This window comes from Anser cygnoides, chromosome 2 (assembly GCF_040182565.1).
Source record: "Anser cygnoides isolate HZ-2024a breed goose chromosome 2, Taihu_goose_T2T_genome, whole genome shotgun sequence".
NCBI classification, from domain to species: domain Eukaryota; kingdom Metazoa; phylum Chordata; class Aves; order Anseriformes; family Anatidae; genus Anser; species Anser cygnoides.
This window is the reverse complement of record NC_089874.1, coordinates 105,094,788-105,110,825: the sequence shown is the minus strand read 5'-3', so window position 1 is coordinate 105,110,825 and position 16,038 is coordinate 105,094,788. Positions and strand designations below refer to the sequence as shown.

General features: G+C 41.5%; 1 protein-coding gene across 3 annotated transcripts; it reads right to left on the bottom strand.

Annotated features, from left to right (window-relative positions):
• Window positions 1–1,632: 1,632 nt before the first annotated feature.
• DSEL (dermatan sulfate epimerase like) lies at window positions 1,633–14,353 on the bottom strand. 3 transcript variants are annotated; one of them, XM_048080912.2, is made up of 2 exons: window positions 13,870–14,353; window positions 1,633–12,212 (listed from the first exon to the last, which is right to left on the bottom strand). In XM_048080912.2, the coding sequence occupies exon 2, from the start codon at window positions 11,235–11,237 to the stop codon at window positions 7,587–7,589; it is 3,651 nt and encodes a 1,216-aa protein (XP_047936869.1). In that variant the 5' UTR covers window positions 11,238–12,212; window positions 13,870–14,353; the 3' UTR covers window positions 1,633–7,586. The 3 variants fall into 3 exon arrangements, with proteins under 3 accessions (XP_047936869.1, XP_047936867.1, XP_047936868.1); XM_048080910.2 differs by lacking the exon at window positions 13,870–14,353 and adding an exon at window positions 12,898–13,037; XM_048080911.2 differs by lacking the exon at window positions 13,870–14,353 and adding an exon at window positions 12,452–12,584.
• Between the last annotated feature and the right edge of the window lie 1,685 nt (window positions 14,354–16,038).

The window sequence follows — 16,038 nt, the reverse complement described above, 5'->3', positions numbered from 1 at the left end:
CATCTTGGGCTATGTCAAAAGAACCATGGCCAGCAGATCGAGGGAGGTGAGTCTCCCACTCTCTGCTCTCCCAACACCCCACCTGGAGTACTGCTCTGGGGCCCCCAGAACAAGAGAGAAATGGGCCTGTTAGAGAAGGCCCAAAGGAGAGCCACAAAGATGATCAGAGAGCTGGAGCACATCTCCTGTGAAGAAAACTGAGAGAGCTGTAGATGTTTAGCCTCAGGAAAAGAAGACTCAGGAAGGAGTAGAAAGCTTGTAGAAGCCTTCCAATACCAGAAAGATGGGGAGAGACACTTCACTAGGGTGTGTAGCGATAGGAAAACGGGTAACGGTTTCAAACTGAAAGAGGGTAGATTCAGATGAGATATTAGGAAGAAATTCTTCACTATGAGGGTGGTTAGATACTGGAACAAGTTGCCCAGAGAGATTGTGGATGTCCTGTCCCTGGAAGTGTTCAAGGTCAAGCTGGATGGGACCTTGAAAACCTGATCCAGTGGAAGGCATCCCTACCCATGGCAAGGGGGGTTCAAAACAGATGTACTTTAAAGATTCCTACAAACTAAACCATTCTATGATTCTATTATTCTCTCTCTCCATATATATGTATTTAAATTAAATGTATACATTGACAGTACACCAGGGTCAATACTGGGTCCAGTCCTATTCAACATCTTCATAAATGACCTAGATGATGGGGTATTGCTTGCCCTCAGCAAGTGTGCTGACAATATACAACTGCGATGAGAGGCTGCCACAACAGAAGGTTGTGTTGCCACCCAGACAGACCTCATCAGGAGGAATGGAATGATAGGATCCTCATGAGAAGCAAGGAGAAGTGCAAAGTCGTGGGCCTGGGGAGAAACAATCCCAGGCACCAGTACCTGCTGGGGGCCACCCAGATGGAAAGCAGCTTTGCAGAAAAGGACCAGGGAGTCCTTGTGGACACCAAGTTAAACCTGAGCCATCAATGTACCCTTATGGCAAAGACTAATGGTAATCTTGGCTGGATTAGTGTTGCCAGCAGGTTAACGGAGATGATCTCTACTCAGCACTGGTTAGGCCACATGTGGACTGCTGTGTCCAGGTCTGGGTTCCTCAGTACAAGACACATGAACATACTAGAAAACAAGAGTCTAGTGAAGGGCCATGAAGATGATTAAGGGACTGGAGCATCTCTCCTATAAGGAAAGGCTGAGAGTTGGGACTGTTTAGCCTAGAGAAGATAAGGCTCAGGCAGAGTATTATCAAGGCATATAAATACCTGAAGGCAGTGTCTAAGGGAGACAGTGGCAGGCTCTTCCTAGTGGCAGCCAGTGAAAGAACAAGAAGTAATTGACACAACCCAAAAGGCAGGAGGTTCCCTGTGAACATCAGAAAACACTTTTTTACTGTACAGGTAACCAAGGATTGACACAAATTGCCCGGAGAGTCTGTGGAGTCTCCGTCCTTGGAGATCTGGGTAACCGGCTTTAGGTGGCCCCGCTTAAGCAGGTGGGTTGGAGTAGGTGACCTCCAGAGGTCCCTTTTAACCTCAACCTTCTCTGATTCTGTGACTACATCACAAAATTTTGTGATATCCTAAGTGATGAAAAAGGGACAAAAAAAAAAAAAAAGGACAACACAGAAGTGTTATTTTTCTAACAAGAGCTTTATTTTATGTGGAATGTTTCATAAAATTTTCTATGGACATAAAATTTTCTGTGCACTAAAACTGCTTAGACATAGAAATTTACTTAGAAGTAAGACCATACACATTTAAAGCCAAATTAATCCCATTAACCCCATTTCATTTGACACCTTTCATCTGGCATCTAAAAGAGTTTAATCGCTCTCAGCTTTTGAGGATTTACAAAGAATTATGTCTGATTTCCTTCTGAAGGTGACACTCACTTTCCATTGATTCTAGAGTGACAAGAATCCTCATTTAATTACAACACTTAAATTACCTAATGTGAGATTAGATTACTTTAGGTCATGTTCTTAAACACCATAATATCTTCCTCAGTAAAAAACAATAAACTAAATGTTGAGGTTGTATCAGCAGAAATGAAGAATCTTTCAGAAATTATGTTTAGACAATTGTGAGTGAAACCAGATTTTGTTTTCTTACATCACATATAAATCCCAGCATATTGTCAGCTCTAAGAGATGTATAGTTTAATTTAAAACAGTATCAACTCAGTAACGTGTTTTCCCATTATTATTTTCTGAGATAGCACAAGATTACCCATTCATATACCTTATGAAAATGGTGCAGATTATGTATCAGCAAATTTCTCCTCACTAAATAAAGTCCTGACATTTGAAACTGTACTTCATACATTACTTTGAATATTTTTGTTCCTATACCTACATTTATGGTTTATAAATTTCCCAGTCTACAGATAGCTTTAATTATGGTTACTGCACAATTTATATTTTTCACATTATTGAAATGCATTTAATTCTCTCTTCTAATATTAAGAACAGTAATCTTGACTGACCATTTGAGGAATTTATTTCCTGTAATTTCTGCTGTTTAGAAATATTCAAGCTAGGTAGATAGCAATTCTCTAGAAGGTAACATTTGTTTAGAGAAGAGAGAAAAAATCCAAAGACAAATCAGTTTTTACATTTTAGAAACCAGCTAATGTTGTCTCTGATTAATAAAGAATGATCTAGAGACTTGTATTTAGTTCACAAATTTTGCATAGCTCCTTCCAAGAAAGAAATATTTGGGTTAGTATTTTACGCCCTGTTGAAGTCAATGGCAAAACATTCTTTGAGGTCAGCAAGGCATAATTCTATTTTTGGCCCAAATCTGAACAGCTCACAATTTAGGGATTTAAACTTGTAGTACATGATATTTTTCACAGAAATTCAATGAAATGGAATCTCCAGACAAAATCATAACTCTGAAGTCTCCAGACAGAATCTTAACTCAGAAAACAGCCCATTCATAATAAAACAAAAGTTTTAGTCTGAACCAAAACTAAAACGAAGGCCAGATAAAGAAAGGAATTATATGATATCCTGACTGTAGAAGTGTTAAAATCCAGTACTTAATTCTCTTGGAGAAAATGATTTTGTGTAATTAAAAAAAAAAAAAATAAAAAAAAATAAATTACTTTTACCTCTAACTCTCCTAAAATAAATACCACAGATACTAACTACAGTATACACCAAAATATGGACCCCAACATATGGGCCATATTTTTATCCTTAATCATGAACTGTGCACTTCATTTTTTTTGGCGTAAATGCACTATTATATTCCAGACTTTGTATAATCATGTTCCTCAAACTAGCGAAGACTAATAATGGAAATAACTGACTGTCAAGCAGAGACAAGAATCCCCTAGCAGTCACATCATGAAGTCTGAAGAACAAGTGAAACCATTTTAATGGTTAAATAAATAAATAAATAAATAAATAAATCCAATCCATTATGGGAGCTTTACAAAATAGTTATTGATAACTTTATAAAACCCTAAGTGCATTTTTGTTGTTGTTGTTTGCTTTGCATTTTAACACTATTAAACTAGTATTTTGGCGTCAAATGAGTTGTATTATATATTTTACATATAACTGAGGATCTTGTCCAGAAATTCACTCCTGGATCCTGCAAATTCACTGTTCAAACATAAATTCCGATGAGAGTTGTATGTCAATTGCATGCTAAGAGGGAGAAAGGAACCCATGTGACCATGATACTGTGGCTCATCATCACTGATGTTGCCCATGGAAAAAAGTCTTACCGGGGAAATAAAAGCATGTAAATGTGCTCAGAGACTATAGATTCATGCCATCTGATGGAACTCTGAATGCCAAGACCCACGTGCATAGGTCCCCGAGCCAATATCATTTAGTTACAAAGTAAGTAAATAACTGAAATGTGTTCCTTGGTGTTTATTTTCCTTAGGCTTCCAAATATGATTCTGAGATAAGCATTTAAATAAAATTTCTTTTCTAAAATGTGTCAAAATCTTTGCTCTCTCATAATAGGAGAGTTCAAATATCGTACAATGTTCAATGTAGTACAAACTATTATTAACATTTAACACAGGGAGAAAGAGGAAGCAAAATTAAGATAAAATATGAGACTAGTTTTCATGAGCATCTTTCTGAAGTATAATTGAAAGTGCTAGAATGCTCTTCAATCAACATACCTAAATATATATGCTTTTCAAAAAAAAACAACAATCTCTAACATTCTCAAATGTTACTGACATTCTGAAACATTACTACATGGAGAAATATAAGGTCAAAGTCTGTGTCCATTCTTCCTCTGGATGCAAGTGATTGAAAAGAATTTTGATAGTAACTGTACACCCACAAAATAACTACATATTATAAAATTACACACATGTTCTTCATGCACAGAGTGACAGTAGTCTCAATGGGAACATTTGCACACACAAAAAAAAAAGTGTAATGACCAATCTGGCTCAAGATCAGCTGATATAAATTATAATTTAGCCTTTAATAGAGAAAGACAAGTTTGTTTATTTTTTTACTACCAGACCTCCACAGTATTGCTGCTTTTCCACATCACAGCTGTGAAATTTATTTGTAAATAAAACGGATGGTGCGACCGGAAGTTATTCTACAAAGTCTCAGATTTGGATGGGCAATCACATGCATGTTCCCACTGTGTCTTGGGTTGCTGTTCATGCAGGTACAAGGCCACAGTTTAAATACAAACTCAGTCAACTCCATGGCTGGGATAACTCCTGTCTGGTACTAACTTCAGTCAAGTGGTCAAGTAATTCATCATCTAAATCCAAACAAAGCAATTACTTGATGAAAAATTAGAGTTGTCATACCTTAAGTATTCCTACCCTGTTGTTTTCAAAGACACTGCCTTTCCCTCTACATATTTTACTGTAATGATGTTAAAGTGTTTGCCCTCACAACAAGAACCAAAAATAGAGAGATCTTTTTTATCTTATTAAATTTGTACTAGGAACACACAGCGCATCCAAATCTGAATAATAGATTATGCATTCTTAGACCCTGGAGAGTACAGTACAGAAAAGAAATAGCTCCTAAATCTTGCATATAAGAAATGACAGGAACGGCACGTATTCTCAACATAAATGCATGAGATAAGCTGTATTCCAAAAGAAGCACGGATAACCCTCTTGACAGATCATCCTGTACACCTTAACTCCTCAAAAACAAAGTTGGTTTATAGGCTATCACAGCATTCCATACAGCACTTTCAGGAAGGGATTTAAAGGTGTCTACTTCCACAAATATATAGTCAGTCTTAATTCTTACCTTCAGTTGCCCTAAAACATCTGACAGAGAAAAAGCCATTTTATTTGTTCTGATTCCAGAGTATAAATCCTGGAAACAGAAGGCAAATGTTGAAACATATTCTGTCAAGTGCAGAAAATTGTACAGACATGAATGCTTTTTTTTTCTTTTTTTTACGTATGATAAAAAATGGCTTCAGAGAGAAACTAATTTGAAAGGATGATAGCTGCAAACTGAACTTTCACTACCATGTCAGTGTTTATTAGCCTGTTTAATATTTCCTTTAATATGACATTCCACCCAGCCAGGGGTGAGACTTAGGATAGAAGGAGGAAAAAAATTGCTGCTGCTAGTAAACAGCAGTTAAATTTTGGTAAGTAAGACTGTAAAAATATCAATGGGTTTATCATACTAGAAGCCCATTTTGATATACAAATGATTGGTAGAGAAAGAGCTACTTTTATCTAGGTCATGATGAGACATGACAATGTGCTCCAAAGGATATGAAACGTGTATATGAGAAGGACAAGACAGAGGGATTGAGACAGGGACAAGTAGTAAGATTGGAAGGAAAAGCAAGAACTCCTTTATATTAGAAATCAGGAATGGTACCTATAATCTGTATGAAGAGACTCACTACACTTTTGATATTGCCTAATGCTTATTACCCAAATAAACAAAAATTACACATATATTTCAATATAATAACCCCAAACTCCAACCCCAGCTCCCACAAACCAAAGGAAGTATATTTCAAGACAATTCCATTTGTAATAAAAAACAGATGGTAAAGGAAACAGATGCCTCTTTCTGATCAGATTTACACACCTGCAGACATTTACAGTATGCATGCGTTTCCAAAGAATACTCAGCAAGTTAAATTAGGAAACCTTTTTGCTTAATGGGCATGTGCAAAACTGTGACTCAAAAAGAAAACAAGCTATGACAAAGACATATCATCCTATCAAACTTATCTGTTTCCAAATCAATATCATATTACAGCATCATGTTAAAGAAATGCTAGTCATGATAAAAACATGATAGTAGATAAAAATGACAAGTTTGGAGATACTTTACTGTGGGGAACTACTCAAACAGGAAGTGGCTGAGAGTAGAGCGAGTTTCAGATTTCTCCACTCTCTGAGAGGAGATCTGAGGTAAGCAATGGTTGTCCTTCAGAAATACACCATACAGAAAAACAAAACCTCCCTCAGGAACACAGACCTGGAAATTAATTTAAGATCTTCCAAATCTTAGATTTTCATTTTATGCAGATATCAACAACAGACCACCGACATTGACATCAAATATTTGCACTGGCCTTGGTGAACTTACGCACAAGAATCAGCAGAGAAATGTTTTACAACAAAGAAAGATGGAAAAGTCTCACTCAAAAAGAAAAGATTCTTCCAGAACCTCTTAGATTAGAGGTGCATGATAAAGCAGAGTGAGGAATCAAAATGTTAACAACCTTCAAAATTAAGACAGGTTGAGGGAGGCAGGTCAAAGCCAGAAAAAATCCTCCATATTTAACTGTTAGTTTGGGATATCTTGGTTTCTTAAATTTTATCCCATTTCTTTTTCTTCAGATAGTTTACTTCAGGCTTGCAAAAGGTGATGTCAGCCATGGAGAATGAAGTCAAAGGACAAACCCAACGTAAGTGCCATGTCTCTGAACTGAAGGAACCATATCATACAGTGATATTCAATATTCATTTCAGTCCTGGGCCTGTTGAGGCTGTAAATAAGGAACTAGATTCACTCAAATATTGTGGCTGTTTTCACCTACTGAAGGGATGCTGAACAGCCTTAAACCTCGGCTTGTGTTTATTTTGCACTACCACACTGACCAGTGAGACAGAATGTCTCAGAAAACCTGTCCAAGGGAGTAAATTATCACCACTGGGAACTGGGCCAACACCACCAGATTAATTTCATGTAAACCTTCATACAATCATCAGATAGTAACTACTTTTGGGAACTAAGCACCTGGACTGTGGTCAAACTGGTGAGCAGGAGGTGAAAAGCTCCATATTCTATTACTAATCCCCTGAGCTATAGAGCCCTCAGCTGGTAGTTCCATAAAGGTTCACACAGTTTTTTTGTTTGTTTTTTCCAAAGGCAGCAAAAGTAGTTACAAGTTGTTTTTATTTATTATTAAAAAAAAAGGAAAAAAGAAACAACAAAAAACACCTGCAAGAACAACTATCTTTTTCTTAAAATAATTTCTCTGAAAGTAGCAGACTGTACACATTTTACAAGAATAAACAAAGTTCTGTAATATTTATCCACAAATTGGGAGTCAGAGATGATTAGTGCAAATTTCTGCTGACCAGCAGCATTTATTCTACAAACTTTGGGTATCCTAAGTGGTCCATTAAAGAAAAACAAATATCTTCAATCAGTCTAATTTCTTCCTTGGGCATGTTTTGTTTCCAGGCATGAATGCTACTTGGTGAAATTTCCCCCTCATAAGGAAGATAGAAAAGACTGGTGGAGGTGGCAAATAATATTTGGTTTAAGCTAGCAGGGGAAAGAGGAATACCAAGAAAGGCAAAAATTGTTTCAGCCATCTTCTGAGGAAAGCTCACAATATCTTCAAACTTGACCATCTGATAATTTGTTGGCAGCAAATCGCCATTTATTCTCAGTGCTGCTGCTGTGTTTGCAAGCCATAAATAGGACAACACAGAAACAGCATTTGAATTAGATTTTGAAAGTTCTTTTCTTAAAGATTCATATTCAAAGGCATAGCCTTCACTTAGACTACATTTTTCTTTATGATTTTCCCATTTGAACATTGCAACCAAGCGTTGTGGAACTTTTTTCAAGGAGTAAAGACTTGGCTTATTTTTGTACAACATCGAATAAATCCATGCCCGTGGGTCTCTTACTACATATAATGCCCTCATTGATGGTCCTAGGATTTCCTGAAAGAAGGGAAGCTTTAATGTCCAGCTCCCACTACTTAAACTAAGCACAGGTCGTGCATTAGGATAATGGACAAGGTGTCTTCTCAATTCCCTAATATATTCAGCATCTTTATCTTGACTTGCTCTTGCCCTGCTTCTTTGCTCTGATAGAGATTCTCTCTTTTTCGATCTCTTCTTTTTGTCCTTGCTTATAGCAGAATGCTGAGTAATTTTACTTCTGCTGGCTTCATATAAATGAATGTTTTGTAAATGTAATTTTGTGTCTCGGACTAAAGACTGAAGCCACCCTCTGAGAAGACGAAAATGACCATTCTGGACATCAGAAGCCTTCCATTCACATGGATCTACAAAGGAATCAATTTCAAATTCACTCTCAGGAATTTCTAGATAGGCTGTAGGTATCCTCATATATAAGAAGTCACTGCTATTGAAAAACACCTGTTTTAAAATTTCTGCACCAGAGGCAGGAAGCGAAGTAATTATAACATCTGGCAAAACAACGGGGTTCCCTTCTAATTGTTTGGCTTTATTGCCTTTATCATGTTCTAGCCTTGTCAAGTCACTGCTCCATTTCGCACAGATGGGCTGGGTACACATGCTCCACACATCCACCAATTCAATAAGCCACAATGTGATAACTAGTATAAGGATCCAACGCAACATTTTACTGAAGGATATGTAAAACTGCCACTGAAAAGCCAGTATGACCAAACTAACACCCAAAATTAACCCTGCAATTATGTTCACTTTGAATCCAAATGGGAAAACTACCCTATTATTTTTAATTCGTTTTTCCACAGATTCAGTACCTAGACCAAACTTGGTTACTTTGTTTTCATGAACTACTTTGGCAAAACCACCAAATCCCAAGTAATCAAACCTGGTCTTTAAATTCTGATGTTCAGTCACAACAAAGACCGTATTTTCAGTGTTGTTGACACTGAGTGAAATCTGAAATCCAGACTTCGCATTATCAATGAGCCTGCAGTTAGAAACATTGACATATGGGCCATAGAAAAGGTAAACAATCCTTGCAAGCATGCTTTTCATTGGAAAGGTAACATTTACAAACTGAGTCCATCGCTTTTTGAATTCAGCAGCTTGTTCTGCCTCTTGTATCCTAGCAACAGGACTACTCCCATGATGATCAAACCAAAACATCTTGTAGTGGGCATCCCACACATCCATCATAGCTCCGTTGTATTTGTTCTTAAATTTATACGGTATGTATTTAAAATCAATGTCAAGATTATGAAAAAAGGCACTGACAGAATTAACAGGAGAGTCTTCCTCCTTCTCGATATGGTCTACAACTAACAAAGTCTGAGAATTTAAGAGCAACAAAATGCGATATACACTTTTCAATTTCATTGCTGATGTGTAAGCAGAGACTGCCTCACCACTCACAAACATCATGTCCCCAGACTGGGAGGCTGTTATAATTTCTCCAGTTGAGTCTCCAACCTCATGACCAATCCACTTCAGCCATTGGGCACACTCGCCAAGCTGTCCCTCCCAAGGCTGGTTGCACTGGCTAGTAGGAGATGGGGCAAACACCAAGACGTTATTCAGGTGGCTGAGTTTAGGTCCATAGAGAGCCTCAGATACAAACACCTGTCCATTGGGAGCAAAAGTGAAAGAGTTCTGATCAGGATGTTCATGTCCCGGATTGAAACTTCTCCACCCATCAATCCAGGCATATGGTTGAAAGTGGACAATATCATAGACAGCACGTCCACCGAGTTTTCCAGACTTGAAGGACACAAAGGTGTTTGTCTGGCTGTTTGGCAATCCAGCCCCGTAAGTAACAACTCCCCAGTTAGGAAACACATGCAATTTAGCAGTGCCGTAGTCAGGAGGTGGTTGAGGACTGATTTCAGCAGCATACCATATAAACTCGGTGTGCAATGTGCTCCACCTCTGTGCGGTGGATGGCACCATTGGTCCATCTTTGGGTCTGTGTTTTCTAATTTGCTGTGCCAACCAGTTGCCAGCTCCATTCTTCATGATAAACTTATCCAAGAAAACCAGTTGGCTCTCAGGACCATAAAACCAGTTGTAATTAGAATCTGCTACGCCCACAGTCCTTTGAAAGCCTGGTAACAGGGTGGCATAGTAAAACCAAAAGTGCATTTTGAGCCAATTATTTTCCAAGTTGTTAATACCAAAATGACGCTGGGCCAGGAAAACGTACTGGGTTATGGACTTAGCTGTGTAACTCCCATAAGCTACTCCCTCATCCAGAGACCCATCTACAATATGATTGAGCAGAAACATTGTTTTCTCCATCACATCAACAACTGTGTGTTTCCAAATATTTGCCTGAGATCCATCGTCCACCCCTGTAACTAAAGCTCCAGTGAGCAAAGCAAGCATATTGGTTGCCTGGTGATTATGGAGAAGCTGCTTTCCCCAGGAACGAACCTTTGAGTACTCATACATTTCCTCACTTGCAGACCGTATCTTCTCCAGGTATTTTTGTCTTCTCACATTTTCCAGTGAATTATACAAGAAGTCATAAGCAGTGGCAAATCCAGTTAGGGAGTGTCCCAGTGGCACTTCATCACCAGGTGCACTCTCCACCAACCAGTTTTTGTAACCAGCCATTCTGTCCATATATTCTAGGGCAAAATCAAATGCAGCTTTATCTTCAGGGCACAGCAAACAATAAAACGCTAGTGGTGGCAGGTTGTTACCATAAACCTCATTCCACTTTGCAGCAAAATCAACATGCTTGGGTGGAGGTAGGTAGTATAATGGGTTGGATAGCATAACTATCACTGCACTTCTGATAGCTCTAAATAGATGTGAGTGGCTTGTGTGAGCTTTCTGCCTCAGTGCATGGACATCTTCAGCATCAAAATACAAACTTGGATGAAGAACTGTTTTTTTCAGCTTCTGCTCAGCACCAAGACCTTCAAGTTTCTGTTTCTCATATTGACCTACATTTTCCATGAAAGTCACCCAATCAGAGTAATTGCTTACAGATTCTTCAAAAGTGAAGACAGCAAACATCATTAATGCTAGAAATAAGGTATGCCCTGTAAGCATCAGAGCCATGATCCATTAGGCAGCTCCTCTTCCCCAGGCATGCACTTCCTAACAATACACAATGTTCAGATATCAAGCTTTGATCCAGTTAGCACAAGCATGAGCATCTTAAGGCATTTTTCTCTTCGAAGAAAAGACTTAGTGTTTACTGCACATTCTAACAGATACTCAGATTACTTGTAATTTGAGCTACAACATTGAAATAGCGAGACTGTTGAGAAGTTAAATCTCAGGTGCCTTGTCTGTTCACATTCTTCTCAAATACAACACTACAGTATAAACACTAAAATAGGGAGAAAGTAAAGTCTCCGAGATAAACATACAAAATGCAGGTTGACAATACACAGTCAGAAACTGAAAGAAACCAAAACACTATTCTTTGATAACTTGTAAACTTTGATTTGAAAACAGGAATCAGAGCCATACATTTTCTGTGTTAATACTTTCAATCAGGTCAAATTCCACTCCTAAAGCTGACCAAAAAAAAAAAAAAAAACCTTCACTGATCACAAAAAGATAATTTATTCAAAACAATGGGTTGAATTTGATTATTTAGGGAATTTACAGCACTTGGAAAACACACTTAAAAACTGAAGCTACTTTCTTCAGCCTTCCTCTTATCTCGATTTGTATATACACTCTTTCCATCTTTCTCTTTTTAGACTCATGGGAGAAAGGGAAGAAAGAAAAAACGAAGAGAAATCCTTCATTAGCTCCTTTAGATGAGACTGTGGGGCTTTTAACCACTATTCCCCTTTGTGAAAGGTTTGTCTGAATTAATAGTCATAGAGTATCGACACATTTTCAAGTCTTCTTTCATCTTATCTTCAGCCAATGATGCCCAAATTTTGCCTCAATGATTCAGAGAATCGTGCTCCTCCCATTACGAAGTAAAATGAAAACATATGAAAGGGGCTGAAAGCCAATATTTTTTTGCTAAAAGAGCAGTTTCGGTTTTCCTTCCACTTTGCATGTTGGTTCTTTCTGTGAAAACACAAAGAAAAGTTCTCTGAAGCCGTACAGGTGCCGGAACATATTCAGAGTATTTAGTCAAGAGGAATTGCCAACGCTTTTAGGAAAGATGAGGGTTAATACACTTTTTTTTTCTCCTCCCCCCCCCCCCCCCCCAAAGAAATTAAACAAAAAAGGAACATTTTCAAAGTTCCACAAAACTCTGGCAAAACGGAAAGTCGGATTGGCTACATAGATTCTTTTTATTTCACCTTGACCCCAGCGACTCCCGGATCTTGAGGCAAATTTTCCCGGCACTACGGCGAGCTACCCCCGTGCAGACATCCCCAACGCGCCCCCGCAGCCGGATGGAGCTCCTTCCCATCAGAAGGGCACCGAGCACGCCACCCGTGCGGCTCTGACCCCGATGGGAAAGAAGGGGGCAGCGGCGGGGTCCAGGAGCACCCCTCCCTCCGCCGCGCCGCCGCCCAGCGGGACGCCCCTGGCCCCTCCAGCAGCGGCGGGGGGCACGGCGAGGCCGCCCCCACGACCACCAGAGGGCGCCCTCCGCCGGCTCGGCCCCCGCCTGCCCCCTCCCCGCCGCCCGGGGCCGCACAACTTGAGCAAGTTTCCGTGCCTCGCCCCGCACGCCGCGGCCCCCCGCCCGCCTCCCCGGCTTCTCCACGCCGTGTTCCCCGCGGCTTCACCCCCGTCTTACCCACAGCGGTGTCCGGCAGCGTCCCCCCTCCCCCGGTGCCGGCTCCGGGGTGAGGCGGGGGTCCCGGCGAGCGCGGCCTGGGGCGCGGGGCCAGCCCCGTCCGGGGGGCGGAGGGCGGCGGCGCGCTGCGCCGGCCCCTCTCGGCTCGGCTGGGCTCGGCTCGGCTCCGGCCCCTTCCGCCTTGCCGCTACTTTTCCCCCGGGCTGGCCGCAACTTCGTGTCCGAGCCCTCCCCCGGCGGCTCCCGGAGGAGGGGGCGGCGGATCGGCGGAGCCCTCCCCGCGGAACAGGGACGTGAACAGGGACGTGCCGGTCCTCCGCGGCAGCCGCGCTCCCGGCTGCTCCTCTTCCCTGCGACTGCGTGAGCCGCTCGCCGAGCCGAGCCGAGCCGTGCCGTGCCGAGCCGTGCTCCCGCAGCGGATGGCACCGCCGCCCCTGCGCCTCGGCAGCCGGCTGCCAGCTGAGCGCGGCGGGCGCGCCCGGGGGCAGGGACGGGGCCGGAGCCGGGGGGGGGGGGGGGGGGCCGAGCCCGGGAGCGGCGGCGGCGGATGGGGGGGGGGGGGGGGGGGGGGGCGGGGCCGGGCGGCTCGAGCGGCGGCGGCCGCCCCGATGCCGCGGTGAGGGTCCGGGGGTGGCCGGGGAGGCGGTGGTGTGCGGGCAGCGGCAGCAGCAGCAGCAGCAGGCAGGTGGGAGAGGGCTCCGTGGGAGGGGAGGTGCGGCGGGGGTCGGGTAGGGCGGCAGCAGCCGTCTGGTCTGGGGCTCGCAAGTTTACGAGGGAGGATTGAAGAGGTGAAAGCGCCCGCAGCTCCCAAGCCGCGAGCATCTGCTCGCTGGAGGGGTCCCGCTTTCTGTAACCGCCCTTCCTGCACGGGCACTTTAGTTTATGCGAGGCGTTAAAATGGCTCTCCTTCAGCTTCAGCTGAAGGCTTCTGAAGTAAAATATAAAACCGTAACGAGACGTGCAAAACATTACCCCTGGACTCGTTCACGGTCAGCGATGCGGTGAAGGGCCTCCAGGTGCTGCTGGCTCGCCCGCCGGGTGCCCTGTGGTCCTCCCGCTACATTCAAGAGGCACAACGCCATTCTCGGTTCTGAATCGCAGTTTGCATTGCTGGTGACGGCTTTCCGAGGCTGGTTGTGTAACCTGCCTGATGTGTTACCAAGCTATTTTTCGGTAGTAAGTACTTTCTAGGGAAGGAGTGTGAGTTTTTTGAAATGTTACCAACTACGGTGTTTATAAACCCTACTTCAAAGGATGTGGGCTTTAATCAACCCGAGAGCATGAGTCACCACTTCTTCCCAGGCTTAACCTATATTCATCTTAACTTTACATTTTTTTCCCCCGAATATCTTAGAAAATACAGTTGCATGTTTAAGCATTTCTTAATCTACCCAGTTTATAACTATATTGAAAAGAATGTATAATGGCCATAGTTAATGGATACTGATTCTGTTTCTTTGTGCTATGGAGAACACCTTAGCAGTATTAGATTATTAATTATGCACAATCAATGATAAACTACATCTGGTGCCATCCTAATTTTTTATATGTGACCTACACACTTAGCATAGGAGGAAAAACTACTGATTATTGCCTGGATCTTATCCTCCCATCAGAAGAAATTTGCATAATCGTCAAAGATCAGCATATATTTCCCTGACCTTGAAACTATAAAGATTTTGCTATTTCATGCTACTGAGGAGGTTATTACAGGAGGAGAGGAAGGGGAAAAGTAAAGCAACAATACAGGCTGCTTTCCTATTTAAATTAATAGAAACAGTGGGGCACACTACAAATGGAAACCTCCCAACCGTTTTTCCTTTTGTTCCCATTATGCCTTACATTGTACCTTTTATGTGGGTGTGGGTATTTTTATTATTATTTATTATTATTATTATTTTCCCAAGGCTGACCAATTCTGGAACATACTGTAATCTCAGAGAATGACTTCTTCCATAAGTTTTTAGGTAACCCCAAAGAACAGAACATGTGGAGGACCTTTGTAAGCTTGAAAGCAAGAGTAAAGCTCTTCCAAGATACCTTCTCACTCTGTGAGAAGATTTTGCTTTTCCTGTAGAAGAAGCTCTTTCACAACATCAGAGGTGTTGTACTGGCAGAATAACTAAGACTAATTTTCTGCTAAGCAAGTGGCAAAGCAGGAGTGTCTTTAACCATGTATAATTTCACCTAGTTTAGGCTCCTTACTTTCTGCCATTTTTACATCATTATGTTTCAGTGAGAAGTATAGAAAAAGACCAGTTCTCCTACTTCTCTAGGGGCAGCTGTAAAGCACACTTGCCTGATAAATTTGCAGAAGACTCCAATAGTCATTGGCTTGTTATATAAAGAGAATATATACATAGATATATATATATCATGACTATTATTTTCATTTTCGGACTTCAGCTTTCACTGAAGTTGGTGGCAAGCAGTGTCGTTCATACGTTTTGGAGTATGTCATTGAGGGCTTGGGAGCAGCACTAAATGAAGAATCTCCAGTAGACACTAGATGTTTTGTGGGAATGTCTAACTGAAAAAGAAGAAACTCCCAGCTTTGTTGAGCAGGTGCTTGGAGGCTAAAATAGTCAAGGACAGGGAAATAGTTTGAGAAAATAAGAATAGTGCTGCAACTAACATTCAATTTTTTTTTTTTCAATTACCAATTTCCAATAGTCAGCAGAGACCCATAGTTACTATACTACAACTGAAAAGAAGCAAACAATCTCATGGATCCAACTGGCATCCAGGAGAAGCAATTAAGTGAACCAAACTTCAGAGGAATTAATTTAAGTAATTATGGGAATTTTATCCTGCTACGCAGCTGAGCTACACTATAGCCTTTCTCTCACTCCCCCTCCTCAAAGGAAAAGGGGGAGAAGATATAACGGAAAGGGCTCAAGGGCTGAGATAAGGACAGGGAGACCACTCAACAGTTATTGTGACAGGCAAAACAGACTCAGCATAGGGAGATTAATATAATTTATTGCCTATTGCTAACAGACTAGAACAGTGAAAAACTAAAAGCAAACTAAAAACACCTTCACACCATCCACCCTCTTCCACCTCCTTCCTCTTGAACAGTTCAGGGGAATGGAGAATGGGGGCTGTGGTCAGTCCCTGACACTTCATCTCCACCGCTCC

Excerpts from the sequence above, each read along its gene's own strand:
- DSEL (XM_048080912.2), bottom strand. The coding sequence starts at position 11,237 with ATGGCTCTGATGCTTACAGGGCATACCTTATTTCTAGCATTAATGATG.